The following is a 26,883-nucleotide window of genomic DNA, read 5'->3' as shown; positions in this document are numbered from 1 at the left end:
CTAAAGCCATGACATCATTTTCTGGAATTTTCCAAGCTGTTTAAAGGCACAGTCAACTTAGTGTATGTACACTTCTGATCCACTGAAATTGTGATACAGTGAATTATAAGTGAAATAATCTGTCTGTAAACAATTGTTGGTTAAAAAAAAATCTTGTGTCATGTACAAAGTAGATGACCTAACCAACTTGCAAAAAAAGGTTGTTTGTTAACAAGAAATTTGTGAAGTGGTTGAAAAACGAGTTCTAATGGCTCCAGCCTAAGTGTATTTAAACTTCCGACTTCAACTGTGTATATTTCTTAAATCCATTCTTTTACTTTTAGATTTGTGTGTATTGTTGTGAATTGTTAGATACTACTGCACTGTTGTTGCTAGGAACACAAGCATTTCACTACACCCGCAATAACATCTGCTAAATATGTGTATGTGACCAATGCAATTGGATTTGATTTGATTTGATAAAGCAGCAGCAAACCACAATGCGTCATTCTGCTACAGATCTATCTGAAGAGTCCAAAAGTATTCCTGCTGCTGTATCTTCGTCAGTTTTAGTGACTCATTTCACAGACACATATTACCATATGGAAACATGCTACAGGGGAGAACAATCCCCCAACACTAAGACAAATGAGTTCCTGGTGCGGTTAGAGGAGTTGTTTAAGCACAGTAACTGGATAGTTAGGGAGAGAGGAGAGAGGAAGAAGGGATAGGATGAATTGAGAGAGAGACAGAGGGAGGGAAGAGATGGTGAGGCAGAGAGAGAGTGAGGGAGGGATAAGACGCACACCAACTGAGATGAAAGATACATGCGTCCTCTCTATGTCATGCCTTCATCTGTCTGTTGAACATAATCGTCAGATTAGAGATGAAATATTGATGTGGTCGAGAACAGTAAGACATCCATATTTCAACTTCTTACTTTAGAGATACCCTTATAACTGTCTCTCCCCTTCACCCTTCTCTCTCCCTCCCGTGTTCCTCCTACATTTTACTACCTCGTCTTTCTCTATCTCTCTTTTTTTGTCCATCCTCGTTTAACCATTCTCCTTCCTCCTTTCCCTCCCTCCTTCCTCACTCTCTCCCTCTCTGCTCCCACTTTCCCCCACCCTCTTCTCATCTCCCCTCCAGTAGTCCCAATAAACGGTCATGTTGACCTGAAGAACAGTCTGACCCCTCCTCTGATTACCCATACTGCTGCCACCCCCATGCCCGTTCCCAAGCTGCCCGCCGTGGGTGACCCTGCCCTGGGTTACGAATCCCGACGCGGCAGCAATGTCTCCATGGACCTAGCCTCCTACGACAAGTCTCCGGTTAGTATTCTATAATACTACACTATTACACTATCAAACTACTGTCTCCTCGCAGCGGCTGGAACCCATGTATTAAGCTCTGTGCCCTCTCTTTGCCCACAGAACAACTAAGATATTCAGTCTAACCCAGGGATGGGCAACTCATTTTCTTTTTTGGGCCCCCACCCCAATAAAAGTTGCCCATCCATGGTCTGACTTGTCTGGATGATGTTCAAGATGACAGCTATGATGATTAATTATGATTAATATGACCTTTCATCAGCGTAGCTCTCTGGACACTTACTGATGCTGTAGCCAAATCCACTGATGCCATAGCTACACTTACTGTTGCCAGTTATGACTGATGCCATAGCTACACTTACTGTTGCCAGTTATGACTGATGCCATAGCTACACTTACTGTTGCCAGTTATGACTGATGCCATAGCTACACTTACTGTTGCCAGTTATGACTGATGCCATAGCTACACTTACTGTTGCCAGTTATGACTGGTGCCATAGCTACACTTACTGTTGCCAGTTATGACTGATGCCATAGCGACACTTACTGTTGCCAGTTATGACTGATGCCATAGCTACACTTACTGTTGCCAGTTATGACTGATGCCATAGCTACACTTACTGTTGCCAGTTATGACTGATGCCATAGCTACACTTACTGTTGCCAGTTATGACTGATGCCATAGCGACACTTACTGTTGCCAGTTATGACTGATGCCATAGCTACACTTACTGTTGCCAGTTATGACTGATGCCATAGCTACACTTACTGTTGCCAGTTATGACTGATGCCATAGCTACACTTACTGTTGCCAGTTATGACTGATGCCATAGCTACACTTACTGTTGCCAGTTATGACTGATGCCATAGCGACACTTACTGTTGCCAGTTATGACTGATGCCATAGCTACACTTACTGTTGCCAGTTATGACTGATGCCAGCCACAGTGTTAACTGGTGCCAGCTATAGTAATGACCACTGAGCATTGAGGATAATCTGATGATTAGTAAGACAAAAACCTGTAGTAACAACATCTAAAGTTCCATATACAGAAGTTTTCCATATTGTAAAGTTCCCCAAAGGTTACAAAAGTTCCCTAAAAAATGGATCTGTTCACTTCTTTTGTGTTGTTCATACATTCTCTCCCCCTCCATCTCGCTCTCTCTCTAGACCAGTGCCCGTAGCACCTCACCTTACGCCCCGTGGTGCTCTGCCAGTGGCTGGACCAGCCGTCGATCGAGCTGGAACAGCGTAGGCCGTGCCCCCTCGCTCAAACGGACAAAGCTTCAGTCTGGCGAACGGCGGTCGCTCCTCTCCGGCGAGGGAGGGTCCAGTTCGGAGGATGAGGAGGGGGGAGGAGGGGGGACATCGGAGGGGGACGATGCATCCCTGTGTCGTACTAACTCCATGTCCCAGTCCCAGCCCAGACACAGGAGGATGGAGTCGGTGGAGACCAGGGGGTCCATAGACCTGGCCCCCGACACACTGCTACAGGTGAACACACACACCAAGGGATCTAGAGACCGGCCCCCATAGACACTGCTGTGTGTGCTCTAATTAAGCAAACAGGCCCTAGGAGGTGTGGTATATGGCCATATATCACAAACCCCAGAGGGGCCTTATTTCTATAATAAACTGGTTACCAATGTAATTAGAGCAGTACAAATAAATGTTTTGTCATACGCATTGTATACTGTCTGATATACCACGGCTATCAGCCAATCAGCATTCAGGACTCGAACCACCCAGTTTATAATTTTGTTGTGATCATATACTGTAGGTAGTCTATTATAGGCAGTTGTCACTGGATAGAACAGCTTTCTTCAGTGTTTTAAAATGCCTTCAAGTATCTATGAATGACTGTGTTAGCCATGTTTGTAAAACTCTAGGTGCCCTACCTGTATCGCTCAGCCAGTATGCACAGCTCCAGACCCCCCTCGCTAGGAGGCCTGAGAGCCCCAGAACACAGTGACTGTAATGGGAAGGGTACTTCGGCCCCGCGGGCCCTGGCCCCTACACAGCTCTCCCTGGAGGACAACACGGAGGACGACGCAGCAGAGGAGGAGGTGGTCGTGGGTCATTTTGCCAGGCTGTTATGCTGGCTGGACAGGAAACAGCCAGAGTGGTGTCGACAGAGAGATACCTGGTCCCTGTACATATTACCCCCAGACTCCAGGTTAGACACACACACGCACATGCACGCAAACACACACATAAACTGATAAAAGTTATATAATTACGCTATGTGCTCATACTTACCCATCTGTGCATGCATGTCTAACAGTACCCTTGCTGTGCCCCAGTTGCAGTGGGCAGTAGGGTTTGTCCTGTTCTAAGAGTGACATTGAGGACACAGGCACTGTGTGGTGTCCATTCTGCCTCTCTACAGAGTCGGGTAGTAGAGTTTGGCCTGTGTTGAGAGTGACAAAGAGGACAAAGACTCTGTGTGGCGTCCATTTTGGCTCTATACAGAGCCAGACACCTACCTGTGCTCAGGGTTATATCAGGAGACAGAGGCTCAGTGGGAAGCTGGAGTCCCACAGCTGTTCAATATGGACAGACCTCCATTCATCTCCTCGAGCACTTAATGATAACGCTTAGGTATTTTACTCTGGGCGAATTTCTAATTCCTATCTAGACAGATATGTTCACCTTAAGCCAACTTGACTGAAGCTAAAGCAGTTGGCTAAGGCAGAAGCACAAGCCTAGCATACAAGCTAAAAACGTTTCAAAGAAGTCAAAATTGTATAATGGGAGTTCACATCAACATAAACTCGTGAATACTGTAATGTGGACTGTAGGAAACTCTGACAGTCCAAATATCACAGATGTCAGTAACTGTATACTAGCAAAAGGTCATGGCTATGATGAACATGAGACATTTAGACAGATGCTCTTTATTCATTAATCATCGAGCAATCAAATAAGGTATTATCTGACGGGTGCAGTGTGTGTGTGTGTGTGTGTGTGTGTGTGTGTGTGTGTGTGTGTGTGTGTGTGTGTGTGTGTGTGTGTGTGTGTGTGTGTGTGTGTGTGTGTGTGTGTGTGTGTGTGTGTGTGTGTGTGTGTGTGTGTGTGTGTGTGTGTGTGTGTGCATCTCAACATAACATGGAGGATCTAGAACAGACAATCATCATCATGTTGTGGGAGTTAGCGTGACATCCTTGGCCCACATGATGGATTCATACACGATGAATGAATACATGATGAATACTTTAGCATTGAGGGCTAGCATGCAGAGATGAGAGGAATTAACTCATCCAGCGTGTAGATAATGATGGGTGTAGTCAGACGCGCACACACAGACTCACACACTCACAGTCGTGTTTAACTAACCTTGTGGGGACACACAATTTGTAACCATTCAAAATCCTAATTTCCCTAACCCTTAAACCTAACTCTTAACCCTAAAACTAACCCTAAACTTAATTATAACCATAACACCATAACACCCCCTAGAAATAGCATTTGACCTTTTTTGTTTGACTTCTTGTCCCCACAAGTATAGTTAAACACATCCACACACACATCCACACACACACACACACACACACACACACACACACACACACACACACACACACACACACACACACACACACACACACACACACACACACACACACACACACACACACACACACACACACACACACACACACACACACACACACACTGTCTGTCATCATAAAGGTAGTTTTACTGAAGATGGAGCAGAATACCGATCTAAGGGATATGCTATTGTTCCCTTTTGTACATTATGACAGACATGCTCCATCAGAGTGGGCTTAATGCATGGATTCATTATTTTACTCCTCCCTCTATATCTTCCCTCTTTCTTTACTTGTCTTTTTATCTCCTTCATTCATTTTCCATTCCCCTTTCTTTCCATTTGAAGCTATAGCCGTTTCTTGTCAGTTAGTGAAGCTTAGACTTAATTAATTATCACTTCAGCTGTGGTTCATTGAATTACTATGCATGAGGAAGGGCTTGGATTTAATGTGGATCTATCATCATTATCTTTGAGTGTGCGTCAGGTAGCCGACCGGTTAGAGCGTTGGGCCATTAACCGTATGTTCGCTAGTTTGAATCCATGATCCTACAAGGTGAAAAATCAGCCTGTGTGCCCTTGAGCAAGGCACTTAACCCTACTTGCTCCAGGGTTGCCGTTGATAATGGCAGACCCTGGCCGTGACCCCACTCTCCGCGGGTGTGTCAGGGGGAGTTGGGAATATGCAAATAACAATTTCCAGTACGTGTGGGAAATAGGACAAATATACAGTTGAAGTTGGAAGTTTACATACACCTTAACCAAAATACATTTAATCTCAGTTTTTCACAATTCCTGACATTTAATCGTAGTAAAAATTCAGTTAGGATCACCACTTTATTTTAAGAATGTGAAATGTCAGATTAATAGTAGAGAGAATGCTTTATTTCAGCTTTTATTTCTTTCATCACATTCCCATTGGGTCAGAAGTTCACATACACTCAATTAGTATTTGTTAGCATTGCCTTTAAATTGTTTAACTTGGGTCAAACATTTCGGGTAGCCTTCCACAAAAGTTGGGTGAATTTTGGCACATTCCTCCTGACAGAGCTGGTGTAACTGAGTCAGGTTTGTAGGCCTCCTCGCTCGCATACACTTTTTCAGTTCTGCCCACAAATTTTCGGAGGATTGAGGTCAGGGCTTTGTGATGTCCACTCCAATACCTTGACTTTGTTGTCTTTAAGCCATTTTGCCACAACTTTGGAAGTATTCTTGGGGTCATTGTCCATTTGGAAGACCCATTTGCGACCAAGCTTTAACTTCTTAACTTCCTGACTGATGTCTTGAGATGTTGCTTCAATATATCCACATAATTTCCCTTCCTGATGATGCCATCTATTTTGTGAAGTAAACCAGATCCTCCTGCAGCAAAGCACCCCCACAACATGATGCTGCCACCCCCGTGCTTCACGGTTGGGATGGTGTTCTTTGGCTTGCAAGACTCCCCCTTTTTCCTCCAAACATAACGATGGTCATTATGACCAAACAGTTATATTTTTATTTAATCAGACTAGAGGACATTTCTCCAAAAAGTACGATCTTTGTCCCCATGTGCAGTTGCAAACCGTAGTCTGGCTTTTTTTTTATGGCAGTGGCTCCTTCCTTGCTGAGCGGCCTTTCAGGTTATGTCGATATAGGACTTGTTTTACTGTGGATATAGATACTTTTGTACCTGTTTCCTCCAGCATCTTCACAAGGCCCTTTGCTGTTGTTCTGGGATTGATTTGCACTTTTCGCACCAAAGTCTAGGAGACAGAACGCGTCTCCCTCCTGAGCTGTATGACAGCTGCGTGGTCCCATGGTGTTTATACTTGCGTACTATTGTTTGTACAGATGAACGTGGTACCTTCAGGCATTTGGAAATTGCTCCCAAGAATGAACCAGACTTGTGGAGGTCTGCAAAAAACTTTTCGGAGGTCTTGGCTGATTTCTTTTGATTGTCCCATGATGTCAAGCAAAGAGGCACTGAGTTTGAAGGTAGGCCTTGAAATACATCCACAGGTACACCTCCAATTTACTCAAGTGATGTCAATTAGCCTATCAGAAGCTTCTAAAGCCATGACATAATTTTCTGGAATTTTCCAAGCTGTTTAAAGGCACAGTCAACTTAGTGTATGTAAACTTCTGACCCACTGGAATTGTGATACAGCGAATTATAAGTGAAATAATCTGTCTGTAATCAATTGTTGGAAAAATGACTTGTGTCATGCACATAGTAGATGTCCTAACCGACTTGCCAAAACTATAGTTTGTTAACAAGAAATTTGTGGAAGGTTGAAAAACTAGTTTTAATGACTCCAACCTAAGTGTATGTAAACTTCCGACTTCAACTGTAAGTGCCCACCTATTTATTTCATGTGTAATATACTTCATTGATACTTCATAGAATACAAGGGCGTGTGTCTGAATAGTGTTATACTCTGTGATGTTGTATTTTTCACATGCTTAACATCCCTCATCATATGTTTTCCAATTATCGGAATGTTTATTCTATGAATGATGAATTGTGTGTTTTCCAGGTTTCGGATGGCGTGCAATAAGATAATAACCCACAAGATGTTTGACCACATTGTTCTGGTCATCATCTTCCTCAACTGCATCACCATCGCCATGGAGAGGCCGAGGATAGACCCATACAGCGTGGTGAGTGACCACACACACACACGCATCACCCGGCATGGAGAGGCCGAGGATAGACCCATACAGCGTGGTGAGTGACCACACACACACACGCATCACCCGGCATGGAGAGGCCGAGGATAGACCCATACAGCGTGGTGAGTGACCACACACACACGCATCACCCGGCATGCATGCAGACACACATGCACACACAGGTAGACACACACACACTCACAATATACACAATATACCTGGCTCTCTTCCTTACCCCATCTGTTATACTGTCCAACCCAAAGCCCTTTGATAATTAAAGCTGCAACATCATCCAGCCTTATGCAGAACGGGAATAAACACACTAATTAACACGGTTTGATATTCTCGCTGATGTAGCGAACGTTCCTGCACCCGTAGTAATTGGTGTCCAGTCTCTGTGGACTCCAGCTGTAGCGGCCTTGTTTTCTGTCTTTAACACAGATGAGACAGCGGTTGTGGTAATTGATTCAATTATCTCCCTGCCTGCTGGTCTATTCTGTATGGGGATAATACTGTGGAAAATACATGTTTAACTAATGTAGATAAAGCCCTCAAGGTTTATTGTGGGAGGATGAAATGAGTGTAAGGATGAAATGAGGGAAAAAAAAGGAAATGACAGAGGATATCGAGAGGATATCTGAAACACTCACTCACACACACACACACACACACACACACACACACACACACACACACACACACACACACACACACACACACACACACACACACACACACACACACACACACACACACACACACACACACACACACACACACACACACACACACACACACACACACACATGCACAATCACTTTCACATACACAGACTTTCACACATGTACACCCATTTGACACACACAAACCACACACAACTCTGTTCAGGGGAAAACATTACGATGCACATACATTTCTCATGTTGTGCTGCAGCTGTATTCTCAGCCCCTGTAATGAGGTGATTATTGAAATTGGATGGAAATGTGTATGGAGATTGGGTTGCCTGGCAGTGACCTCTCAACAGTAGCTAGCAGGCCACGCACTCAGTGAGGACACCACACACGCACACGCATACACACACATACGTATACACACTGAACAGTGAATATGAGTATGGATTTAGCCTCGTAGCTGCATTACCTAATGTTATTTTACGTCTTATTGGCCTGGTTTATTACTGAGTCTGATTGGTTTTTGCAGGTGTATATATATCGTTGGTGATTTAGAATGAATAGGTTTGATTGTGAGTTACATTCGCTAGAGACTTTAGCGGTGTGTTATTACGAACAAACGCAGTTGAGGTTATTGCTTTTGCTGGATACATACAATTTACTTACTGGAGACTTCCACAGGCTCTTTTTGCAATTTCACCTGTCTGTAAAGCAGATGAAGTAAGACCTTGTGCCATTTACTCTGAAATAGATAAGTTATTTGTTTCTAATGAGGCTTGATTGGGAGTTGCGTTTGTTAGAGACTCTCTCACAGTAGATTTCTAATAAATACGGTGGAGTTTATTGCTTTTGCTACATATATACAGTACATACTTCCACAGCAGCTAACAGATGTAGGATCTTAATTTGATCACCCTGTTGTAGCAGGAAATTTCCTGAACAGCAGGAAATATAAACGTAGTGTATTCAAGGCTTAAAAAGGCTTCAAAAGTTTGTCAATTCCGCTTTAAGATGACAGACTTGATTTGCCCTAACAAAAAATGTATCAACCCCTGCAAAAATGGCCAATAATTATAATCCACAAAATAATTCACATTTCCTGTTGCTGCAGGATTATTTTCCTGCTGTCAGAAACTGGCCAAATGAAGATCCTACATCTGTATTTCACCTGTGCCATTTACACAGCAGTAAATAACTATTTGTTTCTCTTATGCATTTGCAGAACAATACATTTCCCTTTTGGTTATAATTCAATTTATTGTGGAATGTTGGGTGAATAATTGGTTTAGTGTCTAGAAAGTCGTTCCCCAGCTTGGCACCACGTTTCATCACGTGGTTGTCAGGCTTTGATGGTTTAACACCACCGAAAACAACAGTTGCTTAGTTACTGATCTGTGGTTCATGAAATTAATTCATGGTAGAACAGACATTTATTCAATGCTTCATCTTTAGGAGTTATTATGAGGTTGACTGGCCTGGAAAATAACCAATAATGTCGACACCTGTTTGTTCATAATTGCTTGTATATTGAGGCATGCAAGACAGGAAAGGAGAGAAGAGGATAAGGAAAATAAGGAGAGGAGGAAAGGAGGGAGGAGAGGAGAAAGAAGGAGAGGAGGAGAGGAGATGGAAACTAATCATATGTGGAAATCAGTTGGTGTGTGTGACAGACAACAAGCCACATCAGAAGAAAGAGGGAGACGCTTTGCTCTTTCTAGGAGCTCTCTGTGTTGGTCACTGTCTTTTGGAATCTCATCCCTTTCTATTTTTATTTCACTCTCACTCACTGTCAGAATATATTCAGCAAAGTTAATCCTAAACTACTTCAGAGACGACTCCGGCGTATATTTTTAGTATCTTGTTATTACTCACGTTGCTCTCTCTCTCTCTCTCTCTCTCTCTCTCTCTCTCTCTCTCTCTCTCTCTCTCTCTCTCTCTCTCTCTCTCTCTCTCTCTCTCTCTCTCTCTCTCTCTCTCTCTCTCTCTCTCTCTCTCTCTCTCTCTCTCTCTCTCTCTCTCTCTCTCTCTCTCTAGCTCTCTTTTCTATTCCAGTGCTCCCTCCATTCACGAGGCTGTTGGTTTATAATGAATGAAAGTATGAAAAACACATGGTCACAGAGGATAGGAATGACCGGTGTCGGCCCCGGAATTCTTAAACAATTTAAACAGGCGTTCCGATGATGTCACCACAAATATTCCCAGAGACTTTAAGAATGTTTTATAATGTTGCGACAGAAGTGGCTTGAGGAGATGTACGGGAGGGCGTGGGAATGAAAGTCCACACACACGCACGCACGCACACACACGCACGCACGCACACGCACGCACGCACACACACGTGGGGCTGGTTTTGCGGCGTTTGCATTGAGTGCACCACCACAATACTCATAACTGCGCCAGAAATGAGTGTGTTTATATAACGTGTGTGTGTGTGTGTGTGTGTGTGTGTGTGTGTGTATGTTGGGTAAATAAGCAGTCAGCCCGATGGTCTGTACATTCCAGCTACACTGCTTGTTTTCTTTCCTGAGCCCTTGTTTAGATTCCCAAACAGTTTCTCATCCCCCCCTTAACAAAAGGCTTAGTTAATACACCGACATACTCTTCCTCTCTTCCCCTCTTCCCCTCTTCCTCTCTTCCTCTCCCCCGCTCTCTCTCTCTCTCTAACCCTCTCTCTATCCCTCTGCCTCTCTCTCTCTCTCTCTCTCTTTCTTGCTCTATCTAAATACCTTTTTACATAAGCAGATGTCACAAAGTCCTTATACAGAAACCCAGCCTAAAACCCCAAACAGCAAGCAATGCAGATGTAGAAGCACGGTGCCTAGGAAAAACTCCTTAGAAAGATATAGGGGGGCGCAGTCCTCTTCTGGCTTGGCAGGGTGGAGATTAGAAGAGTACATGACCATTAGGGCCAGATTGTTCTTCAAGATGTTCAAACATTCATAGATGACCAGCAGGGTCAAATAATAATCACAGTGGTTGTAGAGGGTGCAACTGGTCTGCACCTCAGAAGTAAATTAAATGTCAGTTGGCTTTTCATAGCAGAGCATTCAAAGGTCGAGACAGCATGTGCGGTAGAGCGAGGGAGAGGGAGAGAGGGAGAGAGAGATAATCAAATCCCGGACAAATCAGCCTCAAAAACAAAAAAGTAAAAAACAGCAGGCACGGGTCAAGGTAGCATGAACAGCTCAGGGTTCTATAGCCGAAGGCACGACAGTTGATGCTGGAGCAGCAGCACGACCAGGTCAACTGGGGATAGCCAGGAGCCATCAGGCCAGGCAGTCCTGAGGCATAGGTCTAGGGCTCAGGTCCTCCGGGAGGAGAGGGAGAGAGAGAGAGAAAGAATTAGAGGGAGCATACTTAAATTCACAGAGGACAACAGATAACAAAGGATAATTACACCAGATGTAACAGACTGATCCTAGCCCCCCGGGATATAGACTATTTGCAGCATAGATACTGAAGGCTGAGACGGGGGGGGGGGTTGGGGGACACTGTGATACTGATGATACCCCCGAACAGGGCCATCCAGACAGGATATAACCCCACACACTTTGCCAAAGCACAGCCCTCACACCACTAGAGGAATATCAACAGACCACCAACTTACTACCCTGAGACAAGGCTGAGTATAGCTCACGCAAGACCAGACAGGGAGATCACGTCAGTATAGCGGGAAAAAAAGCCTTGCACGACATGACGCACCCCTCCTAGGGACGGCATGGAAGAGCACTAGTAAGCCAGTGCATCAGCCCCCATAATAGGGTCAGAGGCAGAGAATCCCAGAGAAGGGAGAGAAGGGAGCCGGCCAGACAGAGACAGTTAGGGCAGTTCGTCATTCCAGTGCCTTGCTGTTCACCTTCGCACCCCTGGGCCAGACTGCACTCAATAATAGGACCTACTGAAGAGATGAGTCTTCAGTAAAGTCTTAAAGGTTGAGACCAAGTCTGCTTCTCTCACATGGATAGGCAGAGCTATATGTAGGAGAAAGCCCTGCCTCCAGATGTTTGCTTAGAAATTCTAGGGACTATAAGGTCTGAGCCTTGTGACCGTAGCGTACGTGTAGGTATGCACGGCAGGACAAAATCGGAGAGATACTGTAGGTAGGAGCAAGTCCATGTAATGCTTTGTAGGTTAGCAGTAAAATCTTGAAATCAGGCCTAGCCTTAACAGGAAGCCAGTGTAGAGAGGCTAGCACTTGAGTAATATGATAAAAAATGTTGGTTCTAGTCAAGATTCTAGCAGCCGTATTTAGCACTAACTGAAGTTTATTTAGTGCTTTATCCAGGTAGCCGAAGAGTAGAGCATTGGATTAGCTTTTCTGCATCATTTTTGGACAAAAGTATCTGATTTTTCCAATGCTGCCCTTGAAATGTACCTGATATGTTCATCAAAAGGGAGATCAGGGTCCAGAGTAACGTCGAGGTCCTTCACAGTTTGATTTTAGACGACTGTACAACCATCAATATTAATTGTCAGATCAAACAGCAGATGTGTTTGTTTCTTTTGACCTAGAACTAGCATCTCTTGTTTCGCCGAGTTTAAAAGTAAAACATTTTCCGCCATCCACTTCCTTATGTCTGAAACACAGGCTTCCAGGGTAGGCAATTTTGGGGCTTCACCATGTTTCAGGTAGATAGAATTATGGTCAGATTTGCCAAATGGAGGGTGAGGGAGAGCTTTGTACGCATCTCTGTATGTGGAGTAAAAATGGTCTTGAGTTTTTCCCCTCTGGTTGCACATTTAACATGCTGATAGAAGTTAGGTAAAACTGATTTAAGTTTCCCTGCATTAAAGTCCCCGGCCACTAGGAGCGCCGCCTCTGGATGAACGTTTTCCTGTTTGCTTATGGCGGTATACAGCTCGTTGTGTGCGGTTTTAGTGTCAGCATTGGTCTGTGGTGGTATGTAGAAAGCTATGAAAAATAGAGATGAAAACTCTCTAGGTAGATAGTGTGGTCTACAGCTTATCATGAGATACTGTACTTCAGGCGAGCAAAACCTTGAGACTTCCTTAGATATCGTGCACCAGCTGTTGTTTGCGAATATACATATGCCGCCGCCCGGTGTCTTGCCAGGGGCTGCTGTTTTATCCTGCCGATAGAGTGTATAACCCGCCAGCTGTATGTTATTAATGTCGTCGTTCAGCCACATCTCGGTGAAACATAAGATATTACAGTTTTTAATGTCCCGTTGGTACAGTAGGATATACTTGCTTTCAGTTTGTCCCATTTATTTTCCAGCGATTGAACGTTGGATAATTTTTTCCCATCGATTGAACGTTGGCTAACAGTACAGATGGCAAAGGCAGATTAGCCACTCGTCGCCTGATCCTCACAAGGCACCCACGATCTCTTTCCGCGAAATCTCTGTTTCTTTCTCCAGCGATCAACGGGGATGAGGGCCTGTTCGGGTGTTTGGAGTATATCCTTCCCGTCCGACTCATTAAAGAACAATTATTTGTCCATTTCGAGGTGAGTAATCGCTGTTCTGATGTCCAAAAGCTATTTTCGGTCATAAGAGATGGTAGCAGCAACATTATGTACAAAATAAGTTACAAACAATGCAAAAAAACGAACAAAATAGCACGGAGCCAATAAAAGCCAATAAAACCCGCCATTAACCCTGCCAAGGAATTAGCTGTAGGTGTACCTACCGTAAGAGTCCCCTCGAAGCCTACTATTAACTATTTGCAAACATTTCAAAAAAACTGTTTTTGCTTTGTTATTATGAGGCTTTGTGTGTAGATTGATAATAAAAATGTTTTGTTGTGCTAGTCGGTTTTGTGTGTCTGTGCTGTGTGTGGACTAGCTCTCTGAGCTATCTCTTTCTCCAGCTCTGTGAATTTATCCCACTCAATGATGTAGGAGCATCAGTGTGTTAGCATCAGTGTGTTCAGTGCTGGGGGGTTGACTATCCTCGTCTGCAGGACAGTTTGAATAGATGTGATCAGACTCACTCGGGGTGGGGTAGTCGTCACCAAAAGAAAGCTCCTTCTGTCATCCTTTTGGAAATGTATAAAGTTGCGCTGCTCCACCACTGTTCCATTCTTGTACAGGTTGACAGAGGGTGTCTCAGTCTCAGGGTCCTCATTTCACACTATTCTGATTTTCCACCCTCCGCCAATACCCTCTCTCTTAAGAGAGAGGTATAGCTGTGTGCCATGGCCAGGGATGGTCTGTGTGTGAGATTAGGTTGCTTACGTTCCCATTTTTCTACAGTAGCAGTCAGCAAAAAGTGTCTCTGTATTGTCCATCAGGAGCTTCTCTTTGTACTCTTTCCGTGCCTTGTCATTTTTAATATCCAAAGGGAGACCTCTGCACAGAGGGAAGCCATGGAGCAGTTGGCCAAAGAGGCCTCTGCATTTGGGTGAGGGAGAAACTCTGCTGCCATTGTTGGGCACAGGGGCTTCACGCCTCTCACTTCACACTTCAGTTCTAGTTAATGTTGTAGCCGGGTATTTTCTTTCCTAGCAAGCTTGGTAGCTTTTTAACTTAGCATTCAGTCTCCATAAAGTGAAATATCTAGAGATTATTGTAATTTTCTTTTCATTCTAGGCTTTCGAAGTAGCTTCAGAATGGACTTTACCTACTCCGTTCCCGGTTGGAGGATATTTATGGGTTTCTGTTGCGCTTCTTTTGCCGGTTGCTGGTTTGTCAGAAATGTTGCTGGATAGTCCTTAGCAGTAAGAATTCTTGGTAATAAAAAATGTATTTTGTCCAAAATCAGGTTGTAGGTTTGGAGTTTTGATTTGGAGTGAAGGTTATGTTGTGGAAGGTAGTATCCTGTATATGTCATTGTAAAATAAATCCAAGTTTATACAACCCTAAATCGATATTTTTGTACAAACATGCTGAAAAATGCTAAATCTTCCTCTCTTCCTGTCTTCTATCTCTCTCGCTTTCTTTCTCTGTCTTTGTCTCTCTCTCTCTCTGTCTCTTTCTCTCTCTCTCTGCAGGAGCGTATCTTCCTCACGTTATCCAACTACATCTTCACAGCGATCTTCGTGGCTGAGATGACAGTCAAGGTAAGAGGGGACCAGGGAGACAGATCCTACCAGCGGGTAAACCCACACTCTCCTACCCAGGAAGACACACTGATCACTGTGCCTCGGGGCTGTGGTTAAGGCCTCCACAGATCTGGTCTAATCCACAGAGCCAGGTTAAATCTCTTCGCCCTCTGGCTGATATCAGGACATGTTAGGTAGAAGTTGCCCGTAGGCACAAATCTAAGATCAGCCTATCTTACCTGAGTCCGAACCTTTTCAGTAAGAGTAAAAAAATGCCCAACTGACCATAGATCAGTGTCTCGGGGGAAAATGTATCCTACTCCTATGAGGACTTCTTATAAAGCCTCATATCCATCAGTGGTTTCTGTGTTCATTCTGCCCCAAAGCTTATTTGAAGAAATAGAGAGAGATGAGGGGGAGGGGAACGGAAGTACCGTTGTGTGTTTCATTAACGGTCACCATTTAGAGTGAGATGAGAAAATAGATCCTAGATGAGAAAATAGAGCCTAACAAAGTACCTAAAGTACCTGAAATACCTTAGATAGCTAAGATGACAGAAATACATTAAGGCACGGACCACCTCCAAATGATTGATCTTCAGCTCTGCTGTTTCACTGTCATTAAGACAGACAAAGCCTTTAAGAAAACAGGCTTTCAGTGTGATACCTCGGTAAGCCTCAAACACACACTCACACGAATGGGAGGGAATGCTTGCACACACACACATACACACACACACAAAGAGAGCGAGACACCTGTTACTAATACTAAGGAAAGGATTGTCTAGCCGATATTCAAATATCCTGGCTTTGAATGGAGGGTCATGTCTACGTATAGAGGCTTGTGGCAGGGGTAGGGAGCGGTGAGGAGGGGTGAGGGCTAGAGAAAGTTCACAGGTGTCACTCACTAAGACCTCCATTTCTATTCTGGTGCCCAACGCAATGCCAGGGCTCACACACACACACGCACACACATTGAGGGCAGACGGACAAAAAATGGAAATCATGCCCAGGAATAATGGGGCTCGGGGGAGGTTAATTAACGTCACACACAGGAAGTCAGATGTCTGGGGGAAACTGACAGGGGCATAGGAACCAAAGGCTTTGTAACCTCGACACGTCTTTGTTCATCAGGGGTTTGATCATTCTCTTTGATACTGCCTGGTTATATATAGATTCATGCCTTAACGCTCTGACGAGGCACAGCATATGCAAATGAAGCCATGCCTAGTTGAGATGCAGTTTGTGAAGTTTCTATGGGTTCTTGTTGTGTCTCAGTCATTTTTGTAGATTGAAATACGGAGAGAAGAAAAGTCTTCAACGACAAAAGTTTGTATCTCACTTGACTTGGCCTAATTTACTTTGCACAACTCTAGAGGTGCCTCTCTGATTGACTACTTTGACTATGTGTGTTTGTGTATATGCGTGTGCGTTACTGTCTTTCTTTGTGAATGTAATTTTGTAGCATGTATGTCGTTAACCCAGTGTCTGTGTATATTCTCAGGTGGCAGCACTGGGCTGGTTACTTGGTGATAAGACCTACCTGAGGAGCAGCTGGAACATTCTAGATGGGATTTTAGTGATGATCTCAGCCATAGATATCCTGGTCTCGTTGGTATCGAACAGCAGCCCCAAGATACTGGGCATGCTCAGAGTGCTGCGCTTGCTACGGACGCTCAGGCCACTACGGTGAGTTACACAAACAGTGGACCCACACAAATACACACGCACATATACTCACACACACAAACACATACGCACCTTCTCACAATACCACAAAAAGACCTGTTCCCAAAACAGTACAGTATATCTACCAGCCAACAGAGTGTGAGACTTTCGCAATATACAGTATGCTGTACTAACTTGACATACTGTATCTCTTAGGCCTGCACAATGAATCAAATTCACATTGAAATCGCAATATTGACATGTACAATATCCATATTTCAAGAGCTACATATCTTATGCAATATTTTGAAATGCATCTCAGTCGTGTGTAACGCCCGTTTTTAGGAGCAAAATCATCCTGCAGCTGCTTCCCACTAGGGTTACTGGTTAAATATAAAAAATCTATGTAAAAAAATCATAAAATAAGATGATTTTGACATACATTTTAAAAAAATTACAAAGCTGTAAAAGATTATAATATATATAACCCATTAATTTAGTGAATACCATTCGTGTTTAATATGAGGGATTTTGCCTGAAATATCCCTTATATAATTTATTTAAATTTTAAATTTTACCCCCTTTTTCTCCCCAATTTCGTGGTATCCAATTGTTAGTAATTACTATCTTGTCTCATCGCTACAACTCCCGTACGGGCTCGTCCTCCGAAACACAACCCAACCAAGCCACACTGCTTCTTAACACAGCGCGCATCCAACCCGGAAGCCAGTGTGTCGGAGGAAACACCGTGCAACCTTGGTTAGCGCTCACTGCGCCCGGCCCGCCACGCCACAAGAGTCGCTGGTGCGCGATGGGACAAGGATATCCCTACCGGCCAAACCCTCCCTAACCCGGACGACGCTAGGCCAATTGTGCGTCGCCCCACGGACCTCCTGGTCGCGGCCGGCTGCGACAGAGCCTGGGCGCGAACCTAGAATCTCTGGTGGCACAGCTAGCGCTGCGATGCAGTGCCCTAGACCACTGCACCACCCGGGAGGCTCCTTTATATTTTTTACACAATTTTATTTATTTTATTATGTCAATAGGTCTTTGTTGTAAATGTTTTGACTCCAAACTGGTGGCAGTGGTGAAAAAATTTAATTGCTGGAAGAGTTACAGAGTTAATTGAAAATATTGCTGTTGTGGATGAGATTTTCTTTTCATACATTTTCTCACTAAAACAAATGGTTATATATAGAACCAAATATGGGTTATTTGACTTGTAACCATAGCGGATACCTTTTTGGTGCTTTATATAACAATTTTTTGAAGTTTCTATAAAGAACCATGCTTTAAATGGAACCTTTATGGTGCTATAAAGAACCCTTTCCTAAGGTTTTATAACAGGGGTATTCAACTCTTACCCTACGAGGTCCGGTACCTGTGTGTTTTCTGCTCTACCTGATAATTAATTGCTACAGTAGCACCTGGTGTCCCAGGTCTAAATCAGTCCATGATTAGAAGAGAACAACGAAAAAAATGCAGTGGAACTGGCTTCGAGATCCAGAGTTGAGTTTTAGGGTTCTATAAAGAACCATAAAAAGAGGTTCTACCCTTTTTTATGGTTCTATATAGAACCTTTATGGAGAATGGTTCTATAATGAAAATGTCTCAATCTCAAAGGTTCCTTGTAGATCCTTTTGAAGAAACATACAGGGTTTTTTATTCTGGTTAGCCATATTATATTGTTAAAATTCCATAGGCATTATTATTGTTTTAATTAACAAATTGAATCAGGTGTGCTAGTTCTGGAACAGCTGGCAGTCGCTGATGAGAGAATTGAGCACCACTGACTTAGGCTACCATTCGCAATTGACACAAGGCCATACATACTGTACAGTACACTACCTTTCAAAAGTTTGGGGTAACTTAGAAATGTCATTGTTTTTGAAAGAAAAGCACATTTTTTGTCCATTAAAATAACATCAAATTGATCAGAAATACAGTGTAGACATTGTTAATGTTGTAAATGGCTATTGTAGCTGGAAACAGCAAATTTTTTATGGAATATCTACATAGGCGTACAGAGGTCCATTATCAGCAACCATCACTCCTGTGTTCCAATGGCACGCTGTGTTAGCTAATCCAAGTTTATCATTTTAAAAGGCTAATTTATCATTAGAAAACCCTTTTGCAATTATGTTAGCACAGCTGAAAACTGTCGTTCTGATTAAAGAAGCAATAAAACTGGCCTTTAGACTAGTTGAGTATCTGGAGCATCAGCATTTGTGGGTTCGATTACATGCTCAAAATGGCCAGAAACAAATAACTTTCTTCTGAAACTCGCCAGTCTATTCTTGTTCTGAGAAATGAAGGCTATTCCATGCAAGAAATTGCCAAGAAACTAAAGATCTCATACAACGCTGTGTACTACTCCCTTCACAGAACAGCGCAAACTGGTTCTAACCAGAATAGAAAAGGAGTGGGAGGCCCCGGTGCACGACTGAGCAAGAGGACAAGTACATTAGAGTGTCTAGTTTGAGAAAGAGATGCCTCACAAGTTCTCAACTGGCAGCTTCATTAAATAGTACCCGCAAAACACCAGTCTCAACGTCAACAGTGAAGAGGCGACTCCGGGATGCTGGCCTTCTAATATGTTTTTTTTGTATCAATTAGTATATTTGAGTTTAACCATAATATTTGTTGTAATATTTGATCAGCCTTTTTTGGTGGATTAAACTGAAATTGCAACCAACTTTCTATGGCTTGTTTTAAAAATAGCGATATGGAGATGATTTAATTTTAACATAACCGAAAGTGAGAGGTTGTAATCTCAATAAAGGGAAAAAGGCAATTCTTGAACATGGGGTGAGAAATTCTTACTAATCTGCTAGAGATTAAATGAAGAAAATGGCGCCGACAGATAGGGCAGCCGTGCTTCTAGCTCCCAGGCAACTTTGCAGTATTTTTTTTATGTGCTGTGTCTTACATTATTAACCCAGATTTTTTTTTGTGTTATTACATACATCCGGGAAGAACTTTTGGATATCAGAGCGGCGGTAACTTGCCAGTATTACGACCAGGAATTCAACTTTCCCAAATCTGATCCTTTGTTCGTACCCCCCAGGGCAATTGAACTGATTCCAGAGGCTGATCCAAAATACTGCCGGCGGAGAAGAGATATTCGGAGTGGACTTCTAGTCTGACTCAGGAGGTGCGCACACCACCCACTGCTTCTGAGTATGTTACTCGTTAATGTTCAATCGATGGATAATAAAGTTGACGAGCTCAGGGCTAGGAATTCCTTCCAGAGAGACATCAGGGACTGTAACATAGTCTGTTTCACGGAAACATGGATCTCTCGGGATATACTGTCTGAATCCGTACAGCCAGTTGAGTTCTCAGTTCATCGCGCAAACAGGAATTAATATCTCTCCGGAAAGAAGGGTGGGGGTGTATGTTTGATGATTAACTACTCATGGTGTGATTATGCTAACATACAGGAACTCAAGTCCTTTTGTTCACATGACCTAGAATACCTCACAATCAAATGCCAACTGTATTACCTCCCAAGCGAATTATCTTCAGTTATAGTCACAGCCGTGTATAGTCCCCCTCAAGCCGATACCAAGACGGCCCTCATAGAACTTCACTTGACTTTATGCAAACTGGAAACCACATATCCTCAGGCCGTATTTAATGTAGCTGGGGATTTTAACAAAGCAAATTTGAGGAAAACGTTACCGAAGTTCTATCAACACATTGACTGTAGAACTCGCGCTGCTGAAACACTCGACCACTGCAACTCCAACTTCCGGGATGCCTACAAGGCCCTCCCCCGCTCTCCCTTCAGAAAATCTTATCATGACTCCATTTTGCTCCTCCCTTCCTATCGGCAGAAACTCAAACAGGAAACCTGTGCTAAGGACTATTCAACGCTGGTCTGACCAATCGGAGTCCACGCTTTTGATCACGCGGACTGGGATATGTTCTGGGTAGCCTGAGACGAATACACTGATACGGTGACTGAGTTTATCAGGAAGTGTATAGGAGATGAAGTACCCACTGTGACTACAAAGTCGGACGTTTACATACACCTTAGCCAAATACATTTAAACTCAGTTTTTCACAATTCCTGACATTTAATCCTAGTAGAAATTCCCTATCTTAGGTCAGTTAGTATCACCACTTTATTTTAAGAATGTGAAATGTCAGAATAATGGTAGAGAGAATGATTTATTTCAGCTTTTATTTCTTTCATCACATTCCCAGTCGGTCAGAAGTTCACATACTCTCAATTAGTATTTGGCAGCATTGCCTTTAAATTGTTTAACTTGGGTCAAACGTTTCGGGTAGCCTTCCACAAGCTTCCCACAATAAGTTGGGTGAATTTTGGCCCATTCCTCCTGACAGAGCTGGTGTAACTGAGTCAGGTTTGTAGGCCTCCTTGCTCGCACATGCTTTTTTAGTTCTGTCCACAAATTTTCTACAGGATTGAGGTCAGGGCTTTGTGATGGCCACTCCAAAACCTTGACTTTGTTGTCCTTAAGCCATTTTGCCACAACTTTGGAAGTATGCTTGGGGTCATTGTCCATTTGGAAGACCCATTTGTGACCAAGCTTTAACTTCCTGACTGATGTCTTGAGATGTTGCTTCAATATATCCACATCATTTTCCTACCTCGGCCATGACATAATTTTCTGGAATTTTCCAAGCTGTTTAAAGGCACATTCAACTTAGTGTATGTACATTTCTGACCCACTGGAATTGTGATACAGTGAATTACAGTCATGCACAAAGTAGATGTCTTAACCGACTTGCCAAAACTATAGTTTGTGAAGAAGAGATTTGTGGAGTGGTTGAAAAACGAGTTTTAATGACTCCAACCTAAGTGTATGTAATCTTCCGACTTCAACTGCATATTTTCTTAATTCCTTTCCTTTACTTTAGATTTGTGTGTATTGTTGTGAAATTGTTAGATATTCCTTGTTAGATATTGCTGCACTGTTGGAGATAGTGCAGCATTTCTCTACACCCGCAATAACATCTGCTGAACATGTGTATGTGACCAATAACATTTGATTTGATTTAAGAGAACCAGTTCTGATTTAAGTATAACTTTTGTATCATTGAAACCTTTAGTGAGATGTCTAATGCTTAATATTTAATCATTTCTGCCCTCCAAATTCATATTTGTAATGATGGGCGGTGAGTCGGAAGCAGGTGCAGGTGAAACGTTTGAATATAACAACAAAACCAAGAACACGACACTAACGTAAGGCAGTATGCCAAGACACACGAACACAGGGAGTGTTTTTTAAAAATGTATTTATTTTTGTGTTGGGGGTGATGTCGGGTCTGGGTGTTGGAACTGAGCTACCTGGGAGGCCTCAGCCGGTTTGTAGGCTCCCATGCCTCACTGGGTTGGATAGGCTCCCATGCCTAAGCTGCATGAACAGTTACCCGTGCCTCAGCCGTGGCAAGCGGGGAGGTCTGAGCCAGCTCATCAGGCTCTTACCTCTCAGCCGGTTCGTCAAGGTTTCTGAGCCTCAGCAGATGCGACCGGTCCGTTCTGGATCCCTGGGATCGTTTCTGTGGTTGGCGTCCTGCGGCTGGAGCCAAACGCGCCAGGGAGGGGGTACTGTCACGTATGCTCTCTCTCCGGCGCTCGAGGTCGTCATGCTCCTGCGCCTCAGCTTGATCAACAGGCTCCCGCTCCTTAGCAGAGGTGACCGGTCCGCTCCTGATCCCCGGGATCGTCATCTTGGTCGGCGTCCTGCAGCTGGAGCCGCGCGTCAGGGAGGGGGTTCTGTCACGTGTGCTCCCTCTCTGGCCTCGGTCACCAGGCTGCTCGTTAGGGCGCAAACCTGTCATCAGCGTTACGCGTATTTGCGCATAATGAACTCACCTGGACTCCATCCCCTCCTTGATTACCTGCCCTTTATATGTCACTCCCATTTGTTTCTTCCCCAGTTGTCATTGTTTCTGTTTCTGTGTCATGTCGGTGCGCTGTTTGTGTTTTTTGTTTTGTTCATTTATTTATTAAATGTATTCACTCACTGAACTTGCTTCCCGACTCTCAGCATACATCGTTAAAATATTCATTATATAAATAGGCCCGTTTAATTTTGTCTGGCTTACCGTTCAAAACAAAATTGAATATTTTTTGCTCATATCATTTAAAAAGTGTGGCAAGGCCATAAGCAAATACATAAACTGGGATATGACTAAAGAGTTAATCAGGGAAATTCTTCCACAAATAATCCGCTATTTTCAATTCCATGCTAGCAAGATCTTATCTATTTTTGCTGACTTTCTATTCAAATGTATTGTAATGAGATCATTTCTTTCTTTCGGCATTTGAATATGGAGTATGTCCACCTCACCGTCAGACCATTTTATTGGTAATGTAAAAGTTGTATTTTTTTGTGATCCTGTTGGTGTGTGTTTGTGTTTGTGTTTGTCGTCGTGCAGCACAGTGTGTGTGTGTGTGTGTGTGTGTGTGTGTGTGTGTGTGTGTGTTTTCCCTTACCTCATGGCTCTCCTCTCGTGAAGCTCTAGAGGCTTTGCCTGCACTAAAATATTTATCAACATCTCAGGAAGAGCACAAAAATCAAATATTCATTTTTCCTGCCCAATTTACCCACAAAACTCTGAGGATACCCACTTCAATATCCTACCTGACCCCTCTCAATTATGACCCCTGACCGCTTGGAAATGGAATCTACTATCCCTGCCTCCAAACTAGAATTGCTTTTATCTTCGAGTTCATATTTGTGTGTGTGATCTCAGCAGTGTGAACCCATCAGATCAACAGTCATTTTCTATAATATAGTTTGTTTAGTTGATGTGGGTTTATGTACAAACATTGGGAAAGTATTCAGACCCCTTCATTTTTTTCATATTTTGTTACATTATATCCTTATTCTAAAATTGATTAAATATAAAATGTTCCTCATCAATCTACACACAATAGAACTGTGTCATTGTGCACACCTGGTCCCCATTCCCACTGATTGTATTTGTATAAATCTGCCCTTTGTTTCACCATTGGGCTGTCGATTATTGTTACTATGTCCGTTGGTCATGTGAGTACCTGTGCTGTGTGTTTTGGCTTTTGTGCCATTGTGGATTGTGCAATTGATTACAGGTCGCGTCCCATGTGATAATCATTGTGCGCTTGTGTTATTTATTTGAGGTACTCCTCGCTCTTTTGTTTGGGTTTCTACCCTGTGTGTTGTATACGTGTTTGTTTGGTCTTCGTCCCTGTGCCTTTACATGGCACGCTGTAATTTGGGGTAAAGAAATAAAAAAACATATTACGCATTCCTGCGCCTGTCTCCCGAACAGTTATGCTAACGTGACACCGGTTGGCCATTTGATCACTTGTTCAGCAGTCTTATGGCTTGGGGGTAGAAGCTGTTAAGGAGCCTTTTGGACCTAGACTTGGCACTCCAGTACCGCTTGCCGTGCAGTAGCAGAGAGAACAGTCTATGACTTGGGTGACTGAAGTCTTTGACAAATTTTTGGTCCTTCCTCTGACACCGCCTAGTACATAGGTCCTGGATGGCAGAAAGCTTGGCCCCAGTGATGTACTAAGCCGTCCGCACACTACCCTCTGTAACACCTTATGGTCGGATGTCGAGTAGTTGCCATACCAGGCGGTGATGCATCCGGTCAGCATGCTCTCGATGGTGCAGCTGCAGAACGTTTTGAGGATTTGGGAACCCATGCCAAATATTTCCAGTCTCCTGTTGTTGTGTCCTCTTCACAGCTGTCTTGGTGTGTTTAAACCATGACACCAAGGAACTTGAAACTCTCAACCCGCTCCAATACAGCCCGGTGTATGTCAATGGGGAGCTATTCGGCCCTCTTTTCCTGTAGTCCACGATCAGCTCTTTTGCCTTGCTCACGTTGAGGGAGAGGTTGTTCTCCTGGCACCACACCTCCAGGACTCTGACCTCCTCCCTATAGCCTGTCTCATCGTTGTCGGTGATCAGGCCTACCACTGTTGTGTCATCACACACTTAATGATGGTGTTGGAGTCGTGCTTGGCCACGCAGTCGTGGCTGAACAGGGAGTACAGGAGGGGACTGAGCATGCACCCTTAAAAGGCACCTGTGTTAAGAATCAGCATGGCGGATGTGTTGTTACCTACCCTCACCACCTGGGGGCGGCCGTCAGGAAGTCCAGGATCCAGTTGCAGAGGGAGGTGTTTAGTCCCAGGGTCCTTAGCTTAGTGATGAGCTTTGAGGGCACTATGTTTCCCACAAACTACACATCAAGGAATATGTAGTTAATGTATTTATTCAAGTTCTTTGTCAGTTTCAACACTTTAGTAAGATCCTGACTTGGAGCTGGCGGGAATAGTGCGTGAGAGAGAAATAGGTTAGAAAGTAAGCGACATGCGAGGTAGAGCGAGAGAAGGGGAGATGGATAAAGAAACGGAGAGAAACGTTAAGCTGGTGTTCTCTCTTCTCCGCTGACGCTACAGCTGATCGCTCCGATCAGGAATAATACAATAATAATATCTCTGTTGAGAGTACACTCTTAGAAAAAAAGGTGATATCTAGAACCTAAAAGGGTTCTTTAGGCTGTCCCTATAGGATAACCCTTTGAAGAGCCCTTTTTGGTTCCGGGTAGAACCCTTTTAGGTTCCATGTAAAACCCTTTCCACAGAGTGTTCTACATGGAAACCAAAAGGGTTCTACCTGGAACCAAAAAGGGCTCTCCTATGGGAAAAGTCGAAGAACCCTTTTGGAACCCTTTTGTCTAAGTGTGTTAATTAGCTGTTAAACCGCAACGCTCGGACGAGAAGAGAGGAGAAGAGGGGAGGGGAGGACAGTTGAGGAGAGGTGGAGTGCATGAAATGGCCATAATATTAGTATGCTGGTCTGGGTTTCTGTGATATATTGTATCTAAAGCTATGGATGTACTGAAGGCTGTCTCAGAGAAAGTTCAGTTAATTTGACAGAGAATTAAAGTTACGCTTCAAGGAATTCTCTGAAAATGAGGGCTTAATGTGTTCTGAACTGAGCTTGTGTGGCAAGCATCTCATAGGACTAAATTAAAATAATGGAGAAAATCAATGCTTGACAAAACTCTAAAGCATTAATAGCTAAAAAGTATGCAGATCAATTTCTTTTCACATTCAAACTATCAAACAAACAAAAGGGAGAAGAGCAACACACTAGAGCATTGGAATTGTACTTGTGATTTTCAGTTTGTCAGTTCAGTCTTTAGTTTGGTTTCAGGGGAAGAGAGGAGAAGACTGTGTGAATTAAACATGAGTCATCGGTCTGTGTTTTCCCCTCAAGCATTGGAGTGTGTAAGGTTCACGCGCGCGCGCACACACACACACACACACACACACACACACACACACACATACACACACACATACACACACACTTAGGTGACATTACGGCCAGTGAGAAAGAGTCCCTGTTCCTTTTTACTAATCTTTTTCTTCTCTTCATTTCATCCATTCATCCATCCTCAGTGACTGTTCTGTTCTAACACTCTGCATACTGAATATGCTGAAGTAGGTAAGAAAGAAAAGACAAGAAGAGAAGAAAAAAACGGTCCTACACTCTACTCCAACTACTCACATTGTCCCAGATACCAGTGCATGTATGTGCGCATGTGTGTGTATTTATGTCTCTGTCTGCAGGTGTGTGTTGGTTTTCCTCATTAGGGATATTAATGCCATTATACAGGAGCAGAGAGGAGTCTCCAGGAGTGTGTGTGTGTGTGTGTGTGTGTGTGTGTGTGTGTGTGTGTGTGTGTGTGTGTGTGTGTGTGTGTGTGTGTGTGTGTGTGTGTGTGTGTGTGTGTGTGTGTGTGTGTGTGTGTGTCTTTGTTTAACATGGCACATACACACTACTGTAATCATCCATCAACACTGTGACCTCAATTCAGGCTTCACCACAGGGAATCCTGTTGTTAGCCCCTAAATGTCCCCTTTAAGACACCTTACATCCCCTTTATGTCTCCTTAAGTCACCTTATTTCAACATAACTCTCTCACAACTAGCTGCAACCAGGGGGAAGATAGACTGTTCCAAAATGCCAGGGTGGCGGGG

General features: G+C 43.6%; 1 protein-coding gene across 14 annotated transcripts in view; it reads left to right on the top strand.

Annotated features, from left to right (window-relative positions):
• cacna1g (calcium channel, voltage-dependent, T type, alpha 1G subunit) overlaps nucleotides 1–26,883 on the top strand; it is a 294,162-nt gene that overhangs the window by 221,686 nt on the left and 45,593 nt on the right. For 13 of the 14 annotated variants that reach the window (XM_071409870.1, XM_071409877.1, XM_071409869.1 and 10 more), the window contains 6 exons: nucleotides 1,129–1,310; nucleotides 2,482–2,805; nucleotides 3,201–3,487; nucleotides 7,381–7,504; nucleotides 15,142–15,210; nucleotides 16,696–16,880. In XM_071409870.1, coding sequence (XP_071265971.1) covers nucleotides 1,129–1,310; nucleotides 2,482–2,805; nucleotides 3,201–3,487; nucleotides 7,381–7,504; nucleotides 15,142–15,210; nucleotides 16,696–16,880 — 1,171 coding nt within the window. The remainder of the gene's footprint in view (nucleotides 1–1,128; nucleotides 1,311–2,481; nucleotides 2,806–3,200; nucleotides 3,488–7,380; nucleotides 7,505–15,141; nucleotides 15,211–16,695; nucleotides 16,881–26,883) is intronic. The other variant, XM_071409866.1, reaches the window with a different exon arrangement.

The sequence above is a fragment of the Salvelinus alpinus genome, chromosome 7, assembly GCF_045679555.1.
Source record: "Salvelinus alpinus chromosome 7, SLU_Salpinus.1, whole genome shotgun sequence".
Taxonomy (NCBI): Eukaryota; Metazoa; Chordata; class Actinopteri; order Salmoniformes; family Salmonidae; genus Salvelinus; species Salvelinus alpinus.
Note: the sequence above shows the minus strand (reverse complement) of the source record. Positions and strands in the feature narration are given on the sequence as shown.